Source organism: Tachysurus vachellii, chromosome 11 (genome assembly GCF_030014155.1).
Source record: "Tachysurus vachellii isolate PV-2020 chromosome 11, HZAU_Pvac_v1, whole genome shotgun sequence".
NCBI classification, from domain to species: domain Eukaryota; kingdom Metazoa; phylum Chordata; class Actinopteri; order Siluriformes; family Bagridae; genus Tachysurus; species Tachysurus vachellii.
The window spans coordinates 10527710-10549854 of NC_083470.1; the positions used below are offsets into that span (position 1 = coordinate 10527710).

General features: G+C 40.1%; 1 protein-coding gene across 1 annotated transcript in view; it reads right to left on the minus strand.

The window, feature by feature from the left end:
* faf1 (Fas (TNFRSF6) associated factor 1) overlaps window positions 1–22145 on the minus strand; it is a 69786-nt gene that overhangs the window by 18763 nt on the left and 28878 nt on the right. The window contains exons 7-13 of the mRNA XM_060881115.1: window positions 18293–18398; window positions 12920–13006; window positions 7317–7412; window positions 5137–5260; window positions 4974–5037; window positions 3970–4051; window positions 149–303 (exon numbers count right to left, since the gene is read on the minus strand). Coding sequence (XP_060737098.1) covers window positions 149–303; window positions 3970–4051; window positions 4974–5037; window positions 5137–5260; window positions 7317–7412; window positions 12920–13006; window positions 18293–18398 — 714 coding nt within the window. The remainder of the gene's footprint in view (window positions 1–148; window positions 304–3969; window positions 4052–4973; window positions 5038–5136; window positions 5261–7316; window positions 7413–12919; window positions 13007–18292; window positions 18399–22145) is intronic.

Below are 22145 nucleotides of genomic sequence, written 5' to 3' on the forward strand. Positions count from 1 at the left end.
AAAGAAGGGAGAGAGGCGAGAGGATGGGGGAAGGGAAATGTCTCTTATTAAGAGATCATCCATTTTAGGTGTGAAAATGCTTCCGATCTCAATTTTTGAATGGGTCATCGCTTCTGAGGAAGAATGAGGGTGTCAGCGCATGTGTTACCTGGCTTTGTTGGCTTCTTTAGTGACATCCCAGGCCCATGTGATGAAATTCTGGCTCAGATATGACACTATGGATTCTGCGCACATCATTTGGGAGCAAAAGACATTGCTGAGAACACTGTCGTCGTTGTGGAGGTAGATCGCAAGCAGCTTTCTCTGAGGAACAGAAAAAAAACCAGAACAATAGAGATTTCTCTTTTATAACAGTCAAGGTGAAGTACTTTCATTTCACTAAAACCCAGCAGAAAGTGCCAACCAATAACAGCCAAAGTCTCAATGGGCCTATGAAGACATTGCTTTCTCTAAGCCCAGCTCAGCGCTCCTCTTATTGTTAAAAGGTTTTAAACAGCATCGCTCAGAACATGGCGCGCTAGCATCCATATGCAGACAGATAACCCCCCAGCACCCACAGAGGCCAAAGAAAGAGTCAAGCTAATACCCAAACCAAATCAAATCAACACGAGGTAAATAAAACTTTATTCAAAGGGGCAGGCGACAAAACAAAAAGCGAACAAATCACTTTATTTGTTTTGCATCAAATGCCAATGCCCTTCCTCTGCGGCGCAGGTTAGCGAAGAGTGCTGCACACAATATTGACGGACACTGGAATCCGTACATGTTTACACCATCATGCGACAGACTGAGCAACTAATTAAAAAACAAACACCGTCTCAAACATGAAAGGTTTCCCGGGACGATGCAGGGGAATAAAAACCGCCAAATTACAAAACACTGGACGGTTTTCTCTGTCTGACCCCCTGACGTTTTCTCTCAGTCACCGCTGAGGGATTTCCGAGCGTCTCGGTGTGGAAAACAGGTCTAGCCGAGACACGAGGGAGTGTGAAAGGAGAAGAGAAAGTTGGGGTATACAGTGGTGTGTATGGAGTGAGGGCTAGAGAGTGCTGCTGTGTTTGCACAGCGATTAGTTCTTAGAATAAGCAGCATGGCTCCTAGTGGGAGAGAACTTGGGCCTCTTTCACTTCTTCAATTCATCACCCTGAAAAGATTAAACACTCATGCTGGGCAGACAAGCAAAAGCGGTCTGGATGGAGAGAAAGTTTTTATACACACATATACACACACACACAAAAAATTACATGCACACTTTGCCTCTTCTCTCACACTTGCTGCCTCCAACCAAAAAGAAGTAGGTACAGAGTGTGAGAGAATGTGTTCGCTGAAGATGTTTTAACCTATTGAGACTTCTAAGATTTCCTGAGCGGAGTGAGAAATGGTATTCTCTCTAATAACAGTCTTTAGCTAGCTCCTACATTTCACACCCCTCTATTAGGACTGGCTCCTCCTCACCACTTTCATCACATTGTTGTGCCGCAATCTCCGAGCTCATCTTTTGTGGGGCTTTTCTTAACCAGCAGAAATCAGGGCTCTGTGAAAATTACTAGGTGTGTGCAAGGCTAGAAACTGACCCAAAAGCTCTCGTCCAAAGCCTGACTTACCCGCACCTGCTCATGATGGCACAGGTAGAGGGGCTGAACGTGATAAAGGAGGGAAGAGGGAAGGAAAAGGGGAGGAGAGGAAAAGAGGAAGTAAACTGATCTGTCTTGTGAGCAGGCGAGCACTCGTTTTCACACACAGCTGCCGTCCGATAGTGTTCACTTCCCAAGGCCCCTTAATGGTGGGCACATTAAAACTGCCAGCGGCAGTTAGGCTGCTCCAAGGATTAAATCTAAAAACAAAAACTCACTGCCAGGAGACTTTGCACCTCAAACACAGCTTATTATTATCTGCAACATGAGAGTGAATTCTCCCATAACGGCACTCCGGCCAGACACACCAAGTGAGCCAGTTAATTTAGAAAAAAAAGTGTTTACATGCAAAGGCATTCCAAACGTACATAGAAAATCCTTTACAACCTGCTTCATTGTCATTTTAGCACAAAGCTTTAGAGTCAGTCTTGGGGGAAAAAACCCTAAACGTATCAATTTATCAATAAATAGAAACAATAAAGGGAAAATAAACACTAAAGACTCGTTTTCACTATTTTCACTATTTTAACACACTGCACACAGAGTTGAGTCGAGGACATTGTTAATTAGTCAGCACAGTGCAGAGGGAGAAAGACACTGGGGGGAAAAAACGATCAGCCTCTGCAGAAAAGCAAACAGTGGAAATTGAGGAGTTCGTATTACTGCCATCTCATGACCTCAGACCAGTGAGTATACTCTTCCTGATCGATCACACTTTAACAGATGCCACTTGAAGCAGTGCAGAAAAATACAGCAGTATAGATCTTTAGTCACTACAGATGCAGATATACTGTACACCACGAGAACATCAAAATGGTGCAAAGACGCTGTTCATACATTCTATTAATATCACCATCAAACCAGATATATATAAAAAAAAAACCCATCCAGAGGAATTTCTTTTCCCTTCTGCCCTTATAGAGCTGTGAATGCAGAACAGTGTCTCATGTATAACTGAGGCGCTGGAGGAGCAATGAATTTTGATGTGCGTCTTTGTGTAAGCGAGAGTGGGGTTACTGTGATTAGCTGGACGTTAAGGGGATTTGGGAAGAAGCCTGCCTGCTGATGGGTGGCCTGATAGAAGAGCCTTACTGCTGATCCCCAGTGCTGAACTCAAGGGCCCTCAGCGTTTTCATTAAGGGCGGATTGGGAGCATCTCAGCCTCTTCAGAAACACTTCATCAAATGTAGTGTTTTACTTAGTGATTAGGTTCGCCAGCTTTTGAGAGCTGGAAAAGGACACCCACACGCACAATATATCCGTTTAATGAGCAATCGGAGGAGGACATGGTCTTTTATTGGGGGTGCGGGGGCTGGGGTGAAAGTTATTACTAGTTGTCGAGGGAAAGCAAAAGACTAGAGAGGAATGAGAGAAAAAACATTTAAGGATGGAAGACTGACAGGCAAAGAGAGAAGAGAAAAAAAGAATGAATTTTAAGAGATGGTGAAATGAAAAATGATATATAAAGGGTCAGAATGGAATTTTTTCCACGTCTGGTTCTAATTTAATTTACACTGTGAACAGTTTCCTCTGAGAAAGCAGCGGCCATATTGAGGGCACTGCAAGAGTTCAGCTGGGTAGCGGGCAACGCGCCAGTCTAGCCTTCCCCCTTGTGCTCCGAAACCCTCCTAACATCTTGCTGCTTCCTCCCTGTCTAATAAAACTGTAATCCACACAAGCTGTCAGTTGATACAAGCCTCCTTTTGAGACTGCAGCCAGAGAAGCAGCACTGAGCCGCTATAAATAAAGCTTCATCTGTTCAAAAGGGAAACAGGCAAGTTTTAATAGGGAATTATAGCGATGAGAGGGACTCACTGTCAATCAAACTATCAGCGATGTTTATAAACCTTAAAAGGTTAGATAACTCCATATGTGTGAAGTGTAGGGATTTAAAAAGATTTGATCTTTTTTCACTAAAGTTTATGAAACACAGCACGTGAGTCGGTTTATTTATTTCTTTTTACGCACTCTAATCATCGCTTGACAGGTTTTCTTCATGTCACAATACCAGAACTCACCCTGTAAATACTGTTGCTGAAAAGAGTGAGATGCCACACAAACATAAAAACTGACCCTTCAGTTAGTATATCGCTCTCTCTCTCATTATTTATATATAGATGAGAGCAAGCGATATGCTAGTACAGTTAGTACAGTTAATACAGTTCTTTAGCAGTGAAAAGGTGTGTATGTGTGTATACACACACACACACACACACACACACACACACCTTTTCACTGCTAAAGAACTGTACTACTTACAAAAGACTGAACAGAGTGAATGCTGCCTCTTACTCAATATCGTAGCTACATACTGAAGCTATCTTTATGTACTCACATCTCTGGCTTTGCCATAAAAGGCCTCTTGAGATGCTGCCTCCAGGGAACCAATGAAGAAGACTGGATGGCATTCTCCATATCTAACACACACACACACACACGCAGACACAAGCAGACAGACACACGCAGGCACACACGCCCATGAGCTTTCAGACTAAAAATGGTTAGTGAATATAACATTCAACAATAGCAAGACAAACAATGCCTCATGACAGAATTGTGTCAAATTCACAAGGTTATTCATCTGATATGTTACTGTTAAAAGCCATTTGTATATAATAATAGTAGAAAGTCTCAATCAGGGAGAGCTAAATGGTTTTACTAAATGGCAGCACCTTTTTTTTTTATACATAGTAAAGGATGTAAAATAAAAAACAGTAGATTTTTTAATTAGAATATAAAATATAAGAAACAACAAAGACAATAATAACAATAATAAACAACAACAAAATTAGATCTAATCTAAAGCTACTCCCTACATACACAAATTTGTATATTACAGCTAATTATATTATTTTTTCTAAATTCATAGCCATTTAATTATACTTTTTAATCAAATGTAACTGCATATAAATCAAATATTACCTAAAAAATGTATAAATATTAAAACAATAAAAAGAAGTCTAATTTGTCTGTTGTCTGGCATCCAAACAGTTAAAATACTGAAGGCAAATAATTCACAGTATTCAAATACAGCTAAATATCATGATTTTCTGAATATCACACCCTGTACAATTAGACACTATACCTCTTCTTCAATGTGCTTAAACAGGAACATCAATTACATAAGTGTTTTACAAAAAAATGCTATCATATTTTAATGGATGCTTTAGAGCATAGACAATTAAAAAGTAAATAAAACAATCAAAATAGGAATAAAAAACCCTGATGAGGTTCATAGTAGGTATAATTTACATTTAAGTACTTGAAATGTCACTCAATAATGACGCAGATGTTCTGTATTTAAGATCGTTTCTGTTAAACGGTCTCCTGCAGACTCACCTTGAAGAGAACTCCGAGGTAAAGTGCAGTAAAGCATCGCCCTCATTTTCACTGTTCTCGGGCACTGACAAAACAAAAAAAAAGGACAATTCATCTTCCTCTGAAATACATTAAACCTTCTGCACTGATGTTAATCAAAGAGGAACTGGGAATTATAATTTACTCATGGGTGACTTTCGACAACTCGAGCTTCCCATGCCAAAGATCTCAGACTCATCCACTCCAAATTCAGGAGCGTCCTCAAAGTCGTCTCCTTCGCTGTCACTGACCATGTGAACATCTGTGCACTGAAACATAAGCAGGCATCTGTTTACTGACAAGATTAAATGTTTGTTTGCATTCCAAAGGTTCTTTTTTTTTGCTTTTGTATCCTGTATGCTCTAATCTATTTTAAACCATTAGAAAAAAAAGAAGCTATAATTGTAGTTCATTGACATCCAGTGGGGCACAAAGGGGAAAAAAATCTACAAGCTTTAAAACTCTTGGGGACTATGTGTGAAGACAGTGAAACTCATCTGTGACATCATATGTTTTATGCTACCCATACATGCAGTAAACACACTTGTGTTCCCACCATCAGAACTGTGAGGCAGTCTTGGTCCAACCTATGCTAAAACTGGACAAGTTGTGAACAGGCCCCATATAATTGTGGGAGGCCTCTTGTTACAGACAAATTTAGACATTCTAATAATCATTCTCTTACCGCCTGGAAATAAACAAGGTGTGATACAGGTGCAAAAAATAAAACAGCTGCTATGGGCAATACCCGTGTTTTCCCGAAGGAATACTTTTGGAACGAGTGAATAATTCCGAAAAATAAAACTAGTCAGATAATATTTAACTTACTTAAGAGAGAAGTGACTGGAGTCAACAATATCTGCTGCTAGTCAAGTGCCTTTTAACTAATTTCAAACTTTATATACCGTGCAACTTTCAATACCACTATCAGATATTACAAAATACACAGCTATAAAGTAATTAATTCAAGCATAATCTTGAATCTAATGGAAATTTTCACACAATTTCAGCATACTCCAGCTCCAGTATACTATTAAACACAACAGTCATATAAAAAACAAAAACAATTTATGTCATTAATATTTTAAGAGAGACAAGAAAGAATGGTGTGGGTATTAATTTAAGACATGATAAGCACAATTAATTTAGCAAAAAATATCTATGTTAAAATATGTTATCTCGGGTAACAAAATCTAATAAACTAATAGGCCAATTATCATGTGTTACCTAGCAACCAGAGACTGACTTAGTTTAAGTCAATGTTAATAGAGTAACACACATGATCTAGTCACAACCATATACTTATAGTCACAAACATATACATACCTACTTAATATAAAGCATAGCACAAAGAATGCAAAATTCATAGAGACCACAAGTGGCAATTAGTATGTCACTGAAACACAAATGCAGTTTGATCTTACAAACATTTTAACAATGAATGAGTCGCTATATTTTTTTGTTTTGCCTTAAAAATAAAGCCATTGTGCTAGATGTTGATGTATAACAACAGGCAATCCTGTCTTCTACTAACAATATGAATACATTTTTAAACCAATATTACCAATATACTAACGTTAGGATACTTTCTAATAGGTTTTGGTTAGTAAATCTAGTGAATATTTTCGTACAAAATAATTCTGTAATGTACAAACATATTTACAAAATCTATTTTATTCAACAAATATTTCCTCACCCATTTTTCTTTATAAACATATACACTCATTTGGCAGTTTTTAGGTACATTTATGGTCTCATCAGATTTATATAAAAATATCTAGCCAGGCAGTTTGACGGACAGATGCCAAAATGATGCTACACATAATACATTCATAGCAGCACCACACATATCACTTCATTACCATATCAGTCTTACTGCTGCTGAGCAGAAAGGCCAACAAACAGATAAACTACAGTTTGCAATTGTAAACCTAAAGTGAAATACTTTGAGTAGCAGGAGATTTGCCAAGAATCAATGAAAGTCATGATTGGTTTTTCTGTAAGGAATAGGATACAAAACATTTGTCCATACAAAAATTAAGCTATGCTCACAGAATCTAGATTGTTACATGGTCATTCCAGTCTCCTGACCCAAATCCCATTATAAACCTCAAGGGTGAGACTCACGTTGCAGGGTGAGAAAATTACCAATCATGCCAATAATTCTAGAGCTAAGTATACAGTATAGTATACAGTATATTGTGCATGCAATCAAAGGCCAGATATAAACTAAGACTACCAAACACCTGGGTGTAGAAGAAACCCAAAGTTAAAACCCAAATGAAATCAGTGATGTGCTGCTGAGTGAGTGTTTTTGCATCGCACCTCCTCAGTTGGTTCCAGAGTAGTTGCTGGGGAGGATCTCCTGCACACAGTCAGCCGATGACATGGGTAGCTGATCCCAGAAGAGGCCAACGTCATCTACACACAAACACATCATCACAGTCATTAGCTACACAGAAACACCAATATGCATGCATAAGCAATCAAAGCACAAGCCTTGGGATTAGAGACTGGGAATACTGGGGGTAGCCAATCAATGTGTTAGATAACAGTGAGCTGACAACAGGTGGCCAGGGTCAAGTAACCAGAACCATACCCATTAAGTGAAGGTTGCTTAGGCGCTTGTATGCAGGCTTGGTATTGATTGAATTGTTTGTATTTAAAACTTTCATTTACGACTGTTCTCCATGGACATGAACAGGAATGATATCTCTAATGATTTAAAGAGCAATATTTCTATCAGCTGGTCTGCCTACAGCTAGAAGATGGAGGGGTGGGGTGGAAGTCTGGTTGTCTCATTAACTCCCCATCTGCAGTGGAAATGTCAGCAGGCCTGCGCACTACAGGGACTCATTAAGACCTGTCTGCCCCGACACCTCCCCAACACTGCGAAACAGAACGCTTCATCCTCTCAGCTCACATCAGCTTTATCAACACTTACCTGCAATTACGGTTTATCGGCTTTAGTGACACTCACCTGCTCGTTTTCGGGAATCACGTCAGCTTTCTCAACACTTGTGTCTGTGTATCGGAACTACAGAGCAAGGCTAATTAATTATATTGAATCTATGCCATTGGGCTGTCATCTAATGACATACCTGTTCCGAAACCTCCAAAAACCTACATATTTGACTTAAAAGTCTATGCAATTTAAGCTTGTGGGTTTAACTATTTAAAAGCTAGCTTAAAAGTTGACTGATTCCCATAGGGAGAGGTCAGATCCAATGGTGCAAATGAGAAAAGAAGGGATGGACCACAGACAGCATGGGGTCGTAATCAGTCCTTTTGTAAAGTGATTCAGCTAACATGGGCCAGCTGGGTACTGCTGAATCAGGAGGTAATTACAGCAAAAGCAAATTAATTGCTGGGTTTGGACTCAAAATATGTGAAATCAACATTGTGATTTAACACTGTCATAACCAAAAGGCATCAAACACTACACAAATGCTTTGGATAATATTTTGTTGCTGTTGCTCTACTAAGAATAAGTGTATTACCAAACATATTCTGGCATTCAGAGGAAATGTTTCATGTTTCCTGCCTTTCAAGGTAACTAGAATATGTTACTGTATGGAGAGGTCCTAGACAGTGCAACAAGCTGAATGGGTAAAGTACATGTCTTTAGCACTTCTTTTTCACATGATAGTCATTGTAGGTACTTCAGTTTATGCCCGAAAGATACAATAAGCAATGATTACACTTGAGTAAAACAGATACAGGGGGGTGTTGCTGTTTCCATATTAAAATTGAACAGACCTTTGCAGAGCTCCAAATGGATGACTGCTCAATAATTACTCTCCTCCCTAAGCAATCAAAAGCCCAAGAACAGTGGCTCTGGCTTCTCAATAGCCAATTCCCCTCCTGCCTTCATAAGAGTTTAAATCAAGTTTCATCACTTCACCACACAATAGGGATTGAAAGAAAGGGCAAAAGGAGCTGGGTATATTGGAGACAGAACATATGAAGTAGTGCTCCATTCCATACTTAGTGGTCCTTTCTTCCTCTTGAGATGCTGTGAGACAAGCACTGCTGCCTTGTTGTGTGCTCAGCAGCCGCAGGCTACAGAGAGAGGTCACCCTCCCACCCCTTTTGCTGAACCCCCGCTCCAGCCGCACACAATGAGCTCGGCTTCTCTTGGATTCTCTTAATTACCACTTGCATCAAAAGCTCATGCACTGGGGTGCATGCAGAAGATTTCTTTCCCTCTCTCCAAACAAACCTTGCAAACTACTTTTACTTTTTTACTTTTCCATTCTTCTCTTTGAGTCTCTCTATCTGGCAGTAAGTATGAGATAATTGCTGTGGACAGCTGCACTTGTCTGATCTTCAGCCCCACCAACACCTCACCTCTGTGTTCTTTCAAAGGAAGGCCACAACAGACCGTGGACAGCAGAGAGAGAGAGAGAGAGAGAGAGAGAAAGAGCGAGAGAGAGAGACCGAGCGACAGGAGAAAGAAAGGGTGACGCCCCACCGCAAACACCTGTTGACGCCTTTCATGTTGCCAGTTGTGGAAGCAGTTTTCTTTGATTTCGCTATGAACTAATCTAAATACATTAAGCCCTGCGTCATGACTGGGAGCTTTATCACACCCAATCTTGAGCTTTATCACACCCAATCTTATCAAAAGCCGTTGGCTATTCGGTAACCAGAACTGTAATATGGGCTGAAAATCAAAGCAGCTGTGGTAGATCAGAAAACTCCAGCTCGAAGCTTGGCCTCAGACACCAGCACAACATGCAAAAGGACATGTAAAGCCTGTTCAAAGTCACATGGCGCAGGCAAAAAAGTGGCTGATATGGTAGAAAGAACGTGTATGAAGAAGTGTCTATCACCCTGCAGACAGCAATCTCAACTCAGAGCTCTGGGTAGATTAGCGCTGAGCCCTGTCACTAAGGCAACCAACAGGCCTAATAAGCCTCCTACTCAAGTCCACAAGGTGAAGATCCCATAAGAGGAGAGAGGCGCATAACCCCTCTGAGAGCAGCCGCAGTAATACATTAGCAAACACCATGAAACACTGGATAAATGTCAGCAATTATGGTGGAAAGTACTCTAATATGGATGTACCAGAGACTGTCAATCATTCCCTCAGGTGTTTCATAAGGCTATCGGTCAGAAGTGATCAGCAGGGAAAACAGAGTCAAGCTGCAGTGCAGCTCAGAAACAGACATAACCTTGGATCACATTACACTTTGACTTGAAAATGAAAGCTAAACGTCTGTTAAAAGTGGTAATCATTAGTAGTGTTCTGGAGAAGGTTAGAAGAAAAAAAACAGACATTTAACCAACAAACCTTTTCTTTGAAAAAAAAAAAAAGAAAAACCAATCACTTGTTTGGAAATATTTTGTCTTAAGAACAGCAATAGGGGTGCACGGTGGCTTAGTGGTTAGCACGTTCGCCTCACACCTCCAGGGTCGATTCCCGCCTCCACCTTGTGTGTGTGGAGTTTGCATGTTCTCCCCGTGCCTCGGGGGTTTCCTCCGGGTACTCCGGTTTCCTCCCCCGGTCCAAAGACATGCATGGTAGGTTGATTGGCATCTCTGGAAAATTATCCCTAGTGTGTGAGTGCGTGAGTGAATGAGAGTGTGTGTGTGCCCTGTGATGGGTTGGCACTCCGTCCAGGGTGTATCCTGCCTTGATGCCCGATGACGCCTGAGATAGGCACAGGCTCCCCGTGACCCGAGGTAGTTCGGATAAGCGGTAGAAGATGAATGAATGAAGAACAGCAATAATCAATATGGCTCAATAACACTGGATTGAGAGTAAACATATGATGTACTATGTTTTTCTCAGCTCAAACAGAGTTGCAGTAACAAGTTATCTTTCTGCATGAACATACTGGGCAGATGACCCGATGCCACAGGTAACAGGACCCTGCCAACAAAAATGTTTGTAATTTTATTCTTCTATTAGATATGTGAAATAATCATCTGCTGATACATTTTCAAGAATCCAAGAATTAATCTTCACTGACAGGAAGCTAATAGACTGGATTCCTGGAGGAGGAAAAGTCTCGTATCATATATTACCACGTGTAAGTTTGCTATCCTGAAAAATCCGTCTTTTTATTCTATTCCATTTTTCTAAGTATCAATTGCAGATCAAAATTCATTCAATGAATGTAATTGAATAAACAGACCAAATGAGTTCAGTTAAAGCTTTTTCAAGCAAGTAAATATTTGTTGAGAAGAAAAAATGGTGCGAGTGCAGATTTCTCTTACTCCCAGCGGAACTTTTTGGAAATTTATCATTTACCTTAAACTATTTTTTAGCTAGATACAAAATAATACTAAATACAATGACTAGAAAATGGCAATGTTTAAGTATCTATGAAAATAAAAAGAAATAATGTGTGTGTGTGTGTGTGTGTATATATATATATATATATATATATATATATATATATATACATATATACACATATATATATATACACACACACACACACACACACACACACACACACACACACACACAGAGAGAGAGAGAGAGAGAGAGAGAGAGAGAGAGAGAGAGAGAGAGAGAGAGAGAGAAAGAAAGCTAGAGACTTGGTGATGGACAATGAAAGCAAGCAACCACTATTCAGGCTTCAAGTAAATGTAATGCTAAGCCATGGCTGTGCTGTGTATTGGTGCAAATCCTGGGAGATGAGACTGGGTTAATGAGAAACGCACAGATACAGCCTGTCTGCCACACAGGAGCTTTTCATTTTACTACACGGCAGGTTATTTCAATATGAGCCTTGGCCATTATTAAGGGCCAGTGTTTTTATTATCTTCTCCTAGTCAGTGTGGTGCAAGGTGAACCAGAGATGTGGCCAAGCACAAGCCTGCCACACATAACCACTTACCAAACAGAGCCGGTATTAATGGTTAAACATGGCCTAAAGAGTATTCATGAGTGGCAGGCCTCTTCACTCAAGCCAAGCTTGTGGCTTCAGGCCTTGACTGAGCACACTTTAGCCCCCTGAAGTGGCCAGGTTGAAGTGGGTAGCTTCTGTGGTAAGAGGGTGTATACTAAATGACCTCATTTCTGCTGGGCTTTTTGCTACTTGATGACCACTTCAGACACACTTTAACAATGCACACAAAAAAATTATACAGGTAACGTATGGTGAGCGAAAGAAAGGAGATGTAAAAATAACAAACTATTCATTCATTATCATTATTTGAGTGCAAATAAAGGGAAATTCTGAATGAACCCTCCATAAGCAGGGTGTGTTTAGTTGAGCTACACTGTTTTCAGAAAGTTCACACAAATACATGGATGGCAAGTTTGGGTTGTTTTAAAAAAAAAAAATCAGATCCTAAACAAACTATACAGGAAAATGTGCATTTCCTTTTAAGCTAAAGATTAAAATGTCAATGAACTAACCTTTTCTACATGGGTAAACTATTTATTTTACTAATTATTGTAAGTATCTTATTTTTGCTGGTATTAAGTATTAAATTCACTGTTACTCATTAAGGCTGTTCTCTAACTTTGCTTAAGTGAAAAATACCAATTGGAACAATTAATGAGGAAAATGTTCCCATGGTGTTATATGGCTGATTGTCGTGGTTTCTCCAAATTTAATGGTAAGGCATCTTCAGATCAGTGGGATTGTTTAAATTGAAAAGCAGGGAGCAGTGCCCAGGGTGGGAAAGGTCAGTGACACTCTACTACATGAGCTTAAATGTCCACAAGCAGAAGACAACAAGAGGGGATAAGATCTGTGACATCTTAATTAGTCTCTGCTTTTGGAAGATGCCAAAATCAAAACAAAGTTAAAAATACCATTTTAAATGCCAAAGAGCATTTTGCTTTATTTTAGATTTTTGTTTTTCAACAGTAAGGCATTAAGATGGATTGAAATAATCTGATGCTAGTTATAATCATAAAGATGACACACATTAATCACAGGATTAGGAAAAAAAAGTCTTACCGAGTCGTCTGAGGCTGAAGCAGGCCAGCCGTCCCACTGCTGATGTCGTACTGGGATGTTTGTCAAATCAGAGATGTTCCTTTTAACCTGAAAATAGTAAGCACAAACAAATCATGTGAAAATGGTTAACCAACAACAATATAGCCTGAATTTCCTACATTTCTAAACAAAGTACTGCATAAGGAGCAAAAAGTAGGTCGCATCCCACAGGGAGGCATGGCATAGTTTGAAAGAAGTAAAGGATTAAATGAACCAGCATTCCGTGGATACATTGCCAAATACCTGACACCAACATCTCAATGTAAAATGGACAGTATTGCTCTTTGGTGTGTATCTGCACTTAATAACATTGCGTGCTTTTAAACAGTTCATGTCTGCTCTCGCCCCAAATGCCACTGTTGGTTTAAGACCCAATGCCAGACTGATGAGCAGTGGGTGAAGGTGATCAAAGCGTGTGTCACTTGGATGTGGACTAGTGCAAATTTGACTGCATTCCCCCAGAGATCCTGCTGTAGAAGCAGAGCAAACTGCCCATTGTGCTGAAAATCCCATGTTGCACATGACCAAATCCCAATGCAGGAACACAGCATGGACAAGGAACATTAGCCAGGACACATACTTGTGTCAGTGGAGGCAGAAAACTATGATCACATCATGGGCTGGAAAAACAAAACATATGAACCAGATTCTGGAGTGTAGCTGCCTGGAAAAATATCTTTGTGCTAACAGAGATAAAAAAAAATATATATACATATATATATATATATATATATATGCATCACCACAGCAAAGCAAAGGCAGACTGTACGTCATATATGCTCAAAGGCATGAGTCATGAGTACGTTGGTTAGTTACACACACAAAAAGTTCTAAAATTGTGAGCAGCATCTCAAGTTAATGCTGGGCCCACTAAAACAACCAGCAGCCCACACACTAGGCTGTGAGCAATGCTTTATGAAGTGAGCAGAGGTCAACCAGGTTGGCCAGTGTTATTACAGAGTGTAATATCTGTGTTTGACCAGAGGGCTACAGGGATTTGGCTGCCCAGGCCTGACCGGCAGGCAGCAGTGAACACCCGCGCTCGGCTGTAATGAAGCGTTTGGGGTCAGAGGGCAGCTCAGCCCAGGAGAAAGAAGAAACTAATGCCAAAGCAGAGGTCCTGGCTGAGAGGAGTTTAGCCGTTCAAGAACATAAATTCTCTATGGAGCTCTGCCATTTTACTGCTCACTTATCTAGACCTCTCTTTATGAGCACTAGCCTATTGTCAATATTGCCCTCTAGTACAGGCTGATCTATCACGACAAAGATCCAAATAAAAGATGTTTATTAGTGTTTGATTTAGGGTTTTAACATGGACGCAGGTGTATCAGATTGCAGGAACACTATGAAAAAGCAAACTCAAAATATGTCCACGTGTGGCGTTGACGGCATATTGACTGACAGAGGAATTTTCCAAAGGCTGCGACTTAAAATTAAATTGAATGTGAAAGCCATCTGCCCAAATCTCAAGCTGCAATATCATTAGCTATTCATGAGCAAAGAATTCCAACCTCTTTTACTAGACGAGAGCTTTCGATATAATATAAAACACGCATTACAGATCTAAATGGGAAAATCTCTTTCCACTCCCTCTTCTCTATCTATATATACAAGGAAAGATAAACAAACAAATCTATGATATTTATTTACCACCAATTCTGAAATTAAAGAGATATCTGAATGAGATATTCTGAGTAGCTGACATTTGTATCATGTCCTAAAGCCTTTTTTTCTGCAGGCCACAATGAGGTTTGATTAAAGCAAAGCAGAAAAGATCCAGACCTATTAAATTCTAGCTGAACTGACATTTCATTTTAAATGTCAAAATAGGCAATGGGGGGGAAACTCTGCCATGCATTGGGAGGGGGAAATGGATAAATAAAACAAAAAAGAAAAAGGCTGACATTATCTCATAAATACTGTGTGATCTCCTAGAGAAAGACATTTCAGCTGCCATCAAGAAATTCCCTCTTCGTGCTTCATGCAACACCAGGGATTTGTGCTGTACATGTTCACATTTCTATCATTTTAAAAATGACAGAAAAATGACGCACTATAAAAGATAATTAACTAAAATACACTGTGTATTCAATCAGGAAAATTTGAAACTCTCTTCAGATGTGTGTAAATGTTTGATGATAAAGTGTGAATGAAAATAGACGTTTAAATAGCATAGCCTCTTATCTTTTACTGCCCCCTAACTGACAGAAGCAAAACTACATTATTTTGTCAATCTTGTTGCACATTATTGGTTTCTTCTGTTCTTTATTTCAGTGGAGCAGCATGTGTGTGTATCATAATAATTAACCAAGCACACTCACTGTACTACTGCATATCCATATTAAGAAATATAGAATCTAAAAACTTGAGGAGATAAAACATGAAATTAATTATTCTAAAAACATATAGGAACATCTAGAATGACAGAAATTCTAATAATACAAAGAGAAGAAATGGAGAAAGAGATAACAACAGTCTAAATTAGTGTACATTTTTGACTCACGGGCAAATAAATGCACACACACACACACACACACACACAGACACACACAGACACACACAGACACACACAGACACACACAGACACACACAGACACACACAGACACACACAGACACACACAGACACACACACAAATGATCCAATCTCTCTAAATGCCAAGTACTGGTAATCCCTGGCTGGAGAGGAATCAAAGAGAAGAAAAGGTTGCCGTTAAACAGTCACAAGCTCTTCACCACCAGATGCCTTTTATTCACACTCTTTTACTCTCCATCTTTCTTTTCTTCCTCTCAGCTTGTCTCTCCAGCTGCGGGAGGCAAAAAAAAACAGTAGTGACGGAGAAATCCCTGGGATAGCTCGTCTGGTCACGGACTGTGAAGCCCGATCGGCCGGCCCTATTCTCGCCACCACTTTTCTGGCAAACATTTGCTCTGAGGCTTAGCTCGGGCCGGCACTTAGGGTTTGGGAATGCCAATCAGAGTGACTGAGAGGGGCCCGGGGACGAATGGAGGCAGGGAAAGGATGCGTTCCCTGGGAGCCACAAGGCAAAGCAAGAGCCTTTGGCAAAGACAAACAACAGGACACTCTGGGACTCTCTCTCCTGCTATTGATATGCACAAATAGAAAAGCATCGGCTAGTCTTCAGCAAAAAACAAAAGACCAACAGAGAGAGAAAAGATGGCTCACGGGAGCCTCCATATGTAGCTGTGTTGTAGTGAATAGGCATGAGGGCAAAGCTAGGATTCAGAGAGCTCCGTGTTGCTGTTTTGTTGCTTTTTCACACAGGTCTTTACGGACAGTGACTGTAAAAAAAAAAAAAAATTCCTCCTCTCAAGAGTAACTTCTTAACATCAACAAAATGCTTAACAGGAACATTATGACACCCTGCTAAGCTTTTCTCTTTTTTCCTTTTGGTCATTTATATGATACTCTACTTTAATTAGCATACAAACAAAATTACAAACACTTTAATCATTAACATTAAGAGTGGAGCATAATGATTGTAAAAACCTAAATCTAGGCAACCACCATAATAACATCCCAAGGCAGTATACACTTCAATAATGTGGCCATAATTCATGGTTGCAGTTACATGACAAAAAGGAATCATTATCACAAGTAAGTTCTGTACATACATGTCCTCTCCTACCCCCACACCTCCCAGCCCTTTTTTCAATGGGCTTCAAGCTGGAAAGTCTGAAGTCTACGGCACAAGGCTGGAGCAGCCCATTTGATTTGGCTTTGTCCAGCATAGCCTGGTCCTCCTTTCGCGGCAGGCTGCCCTCCTCAGTTGTTGTAATCCCGGCAGCAACACTTAAGGTTCACAGTGGGTGCTCATCAAAACCATCTGCTGGGGGAAGGGAAGCGCTCTCCGCTCACACTTTAATCTCTTCAATTAGCACCATTACAAACCTGTCAAGTAGTCTGATTACTGTAATGGTGACCAGTACCATCAAGGCGAGCAAGAGATGCTATGAGTACAGAGAGTTTGTTTTAAATCTTATAATGGGACAAACCAACACAACAAGTAAGGGCATGACAAGCCGAATCTGTATTGACCAATAGTATCATCATTGATGTTTTTGCTTAATTATTTCATAGTTAACGCATGTCTAATATACTGATTCCAATATTAAAGTGTTGAACAGCAGGACATCATGGATTTAAGCAATGCTACCTACATCTGTTTCCATTTCAATGACTTCTTTAAACTTTTTGTATTTTTAAATGTATAGTTGACATTTATTTGACATTATTTCACAAGACTTCACAAGCCACCTTATTATCAATATCTTCTTACCACTTCCACATACAACCAAAGCCCAGACCTGTCTCAAATGAAGTTTAAGAAAACAAATGAACATCACAAATGTGTGTTTCTTTCTGGCTGCAATGTGTAGGCCCAACGTGACTCCCCCTGCACAGAAGGGGGGCTAAAGCAGGCCAGTCAATCTGTGGGGAGCTTGTTACACTTGACGTAGAGCGTGCTACCTGCTGTGAATAATTAATAGAGGTACTGGCTAAGCGCGGCATGCAGGTTACTGGGGCAGGCTGGGGAGAATGTGAGGGAGCCGAGGGTGGGGCTGTGGATTTGGAATGGAGGCAGTCAGGTTTTGTGCTCCTCACACACCAACTTTAAATACTTCACTGCAGTCTGTTAAATGAAGACTATGAAAGACTGTTGTCCATACAGATCCAATGTGAGAAAGAAGGGAGTTGATTAGCCATTGGGAAAGTGGGTTTTATGGTGCGAATCCACCTCCTCCTCTAAGTAGCAGCTCTGGCAATAGCAGCCACAGTGATGAGTGAAAGGCAAACACAGAACTGGAGTGCTCCAACGTATTGATGAATATTTCATCTGCTTCCAAATCCACTGTTTAATTTCACATCGAGAAATTAAGCATCTCCTTTGCAGCCCTACTCCACAAACACCTCCCCCCCCCACCCCCCAAATGTCTCCCCTATAGGCCAATTTGTCCTGTGATCAAACAGCTTTGGGCCATTTAGGCAGACCGTGGATGTGTGGACAGACTGGAGAGAAAAAGCTGACCAGGAGAGAATCTGCTCAGTCTTATCCACATGGCAGGCAGACATACTGTTCAGAAGTGCCAAACCAAACGAGAGTCATGTAGTGACTTTTGGGGGATAAAATTAGATGGGGAGAGTTCCCAATAAAACTTAGGGTTACATTTTATAATTAAACAAAAATGATGCAAGTCTAATATGTTTATTTGTTTAAATTACACATATATATATAAGACGTGTGCCTGTTTGTGTGTTTGCATGATCCTGTGTGAAACAGATGTAGAGATCAGAGAAGTGTGTGTTCTCTCACCTCTTGGATGGTTCTGCTGCCAGGGAAATTGAGGCTGTACTCTCTCTGTGCTTCCCGGTGGCTGATGATCAGCAGGTAGTTTTGATTTAATGACTCCTGCAGGATGCTGCACAGCAGAGGGAAACAAGAGAAAAAAGTGATAGTGAGTTAGAGTCAAGCAGAGGGACGAGTCAGGGCTCGCATACTACCTCTCCCTGCCGTGAGGAGAGCTTCCCTCCATTTCCCAAGAGGATGTGTGCTCAGACACGCCCCAGGAACCCTGCAGCTCTCGCAACCTCGCCACTACAACCACAGATACCTGCTGCCTGTCAGCCCCAGCAGGGGAGTAAAGAGCTAGGGGGCAATGCTATGCCCCAACACACCTCCATCATCAAGGCCATCTGGAGTGCCACACCATTATATTGATCTCAGTTAAGGGGCCTAAACACCTCACAGAGTGCCAAAGGGCCAGAAAGTGAGCCAGAGATTCATGGGGGACTGCTAGTGAGCTCCAACAGAGGTAGAAGGAGAAAGGGGCACATGGCTAATCACAAACGGTGGAGGTCAAGTAGCATTTGGAGCAAACGCTCTGCTTGTGCGCATGAATATGAATCAACATCTTAAGAGACGTGGTGGCCAGCTAATCATGGTTCAAATGCAAGCAGCAAGCAAGAGGAGAGTCGGGAATTAATGTGTGGCACGCACATTAATTATGCAAGCACTGCCTTAATCTGAGGAGCTTTGGACACGCTTATGTTAACAGAGGCTCACATTTACTGTAATGACAGCATATTTACATTGACTAAAACTGTGGAATCAATATGTAAATGTAATGTTTGTTGTAGCTAGCAGGGAAGATTGGAAACTGGCACAGTCAGAGGAGCAAATGCATATGTGATGATGCACAGGATGTGTAAGTAAGAGCCAAGCGAGGGCTTTTTCAGACAAAGGTGGAAAACATAATACCTGAATAGAGGATTTTTTTTTTAAGTGGCTTACTTTTCAATCAGCATGTGCTATCTTATAATGAGATATAAAGGGTTTAGTAGCTGATAAACCTTAAAATCATAACTGCACACAATAAAAGAAAATAATCTGAATAATCTGAACCTCAGCAAAAAAAAATGTTAACTAGTAAAGGCTAGTACTATAATTTCATTATTGCAGGAATAGCATATTAGGAATAAAATTGCTATACATATTACATTGCCTAAACAGTTATAGCCAATATTCAAATTACATTCCAACTTTCCAAATATATTATGTGGAAAGGTTTTAATTGAATACATTATACTAATAAAAAAAAGCATCTGTTATTCTAACAGAGGCTAAATAAAGTAATATTGAGGTATAAAAACTCCAAAATTTGCTAATGATATATTGATGGAATATTAATGATGTGAAATTACTGATTAATAATTATATCAGGTCGCTCTTCAAAAAAAAAAAAAAACTATTCAAAATCACAAGGCGATAAGAACTTTTAAATTTCTTATTTTATATTTCGCTGTTCTGGGATATTTTGTGTAGATTCATGGCCTGTAATCCAATTAGATTAGATTATATAATATTGGACATAAAACCAATAAAGTCCATTTCAGTTTCAGGCTGTAACACTTAAAACGGTGGGAAAACTTAAAAGTGTATAAAGCCAAGAAGGAGAATCGGAGGCCACTAGAGAGACCATTTTTCTCAAATCAGCTGCTTCTCTGTTAAAGCTGGTCTGCATCATAGTTTGATGTGTTGTGCATTCTGCGATGTGTTTGTGCTCAACACGGTTGTATAGGGTGGTTACTGAATTACCATAGTCTTCCTGTCAGCTCAAATCTTTCTGCTCGTTCACCTCGGACCTTTCATCGACAGGTTTCTGCCGCCGGAGTGCTGCTCATATATACATATTTTTTAGATGTTTTTTTTTTTTAAATCTATGTAAACTTCATTTCCGGTATTTTAAGGAATAAATGAGCCATGAATATACACTGGACGTGTCCTAATACAAGAAACCCACAGATACCTGTCCTAGTCTGTCAGAACTATTTGCCATAGCGATGGTGTAATCAGTTATACAGGACAATATGTTAATTTGTCTCCTCCCAAAAGATCAAGCAGCAGGTTAATCTTTTCAGGCATAACACCGTTCAGCCCTCAGAGCTCCCATTAGCACCTGGTCCTAAAAAAATTCTACTACTCTTAAACTCTTAGTGTCAAAGGCAATGCTCCTCACAGACCATGCTAGAAATAAAATGTCACTGGCTGTTATAGGCAGAAAACAAAATGAGGAGCAGTCTTAACAGATTTGATGTCCAGATTAAGAGCAGAGCCAGCATCAGTGCTTAGAGTTCCACACAGGAATAGATCTCAGTAAAGCCCATGTCTCTCATTTCCCATCACACACACTCACAACTCTCTTATACACTGGTAACTTTTTTAAATAAAAGACACAATCATATATTGCATCACATTTCATATGAATTTACCTCGTAAAACATGTCATATTGCTTCCTTTGTTGTAATTAAACAAGTCCAAATACTAACTGGTGTTAAACAGTTTATTTTGTGCCAGACCACCAGCTTGCTCTAGGCCTCCGTATCTCCGAGTTTAAAAATTGAGATAAATACCAAATGTTCAATGACCCATTTGAGTAAGAAAAATCTGAAGTTCAAATTAAAATAACCTTAGACACACACATCATCTGGAAGCAACAGAAATAGATAATTTGCTTTAAATTATTCAGCAGGCTCAATTATTTATGCTGGAGATTACCGCTGTGGATAATGCTCTATTTTTTGATATGAGAAAGGGAGGTGCATGTTAGCATGGGCGGGTGTGTTCATTATGCTTGGCTCTTCACTGGATTTCTGTAACTACCTTGGACAGAGTCTCTCCTGAAAGTCTCGCAGCCGGCACTTTATTTGCATTCAAACAGAGGAGAGAAATGAGCAGGCTCATAGATGCAAGGATTTGTTTGATTAATCTGTTTGGTGATGGCGAACCAAGATGTGCTTTGCGGTAATTGCCTACAGTGGCTTTTATTTGTTAAGTAATGTCCCATTTTCACAGTCTGCACCAAATTATAACAGCGAGACGCCGCTCGTGATGATTAACTCTCAACAAGCTGAAAGAGTAACGGCTAACGCCGCATGCCGTTACTGTGGATGCGATTGTGGAACAGATAAAACTGACACAAAACACTTAATGAAATGTATTCAAGCTCATCAACACTATTTAAGCATGTGACTTTTCAATAGGCTCTTGTCTACAAGGTATTATCTGAAAGAGTGCCAGGTAGTAAAGAAAGGCAGTCAACAGCCAGATTTTTGGGTTTAAGCTCCAGCTGCGCCATCTGCTGCCCATGGCCAGACACCCAGGAAGAGGAGAAACGACTGATGTGTGTTTACTTCAATCTTTATGACACAGAATGCTGCTCTCAACGCAGGAATATTGAAGTCTCAGTATTTTTTGAGTCTTTTTTTCCCACTAGACATCGATGCAGTAGTTTGAATGCATGCTTGGGCATTCTATAAGGAAGTAAGAGCAAAATTCCTCAAAATAGTAAATAATGAGCTTACAGCACAACATAAAAAGGCAAAACCAGACTCTATTGAGGCTTGGAAATCTTTTGCCTCCAATGTACTGGATATATAAAGACCATGCATTAAACACACACACATACTAGTATAAATATTACTTTTTTCAATCACAAAAACTAGACCCAGGTCTTGGGTCAACTCAACTTTAGTATGTAGTAATGTTTTGTGCTCCTTACGAATGGTAAAAGACGCAGGTTTTTACTTACACGTCTTTGAGTTAAAAACTACTCCCTATATAAGTGAATCTTAAAAGAATTATCTATTCAAAAAACCTCTGCAGTAA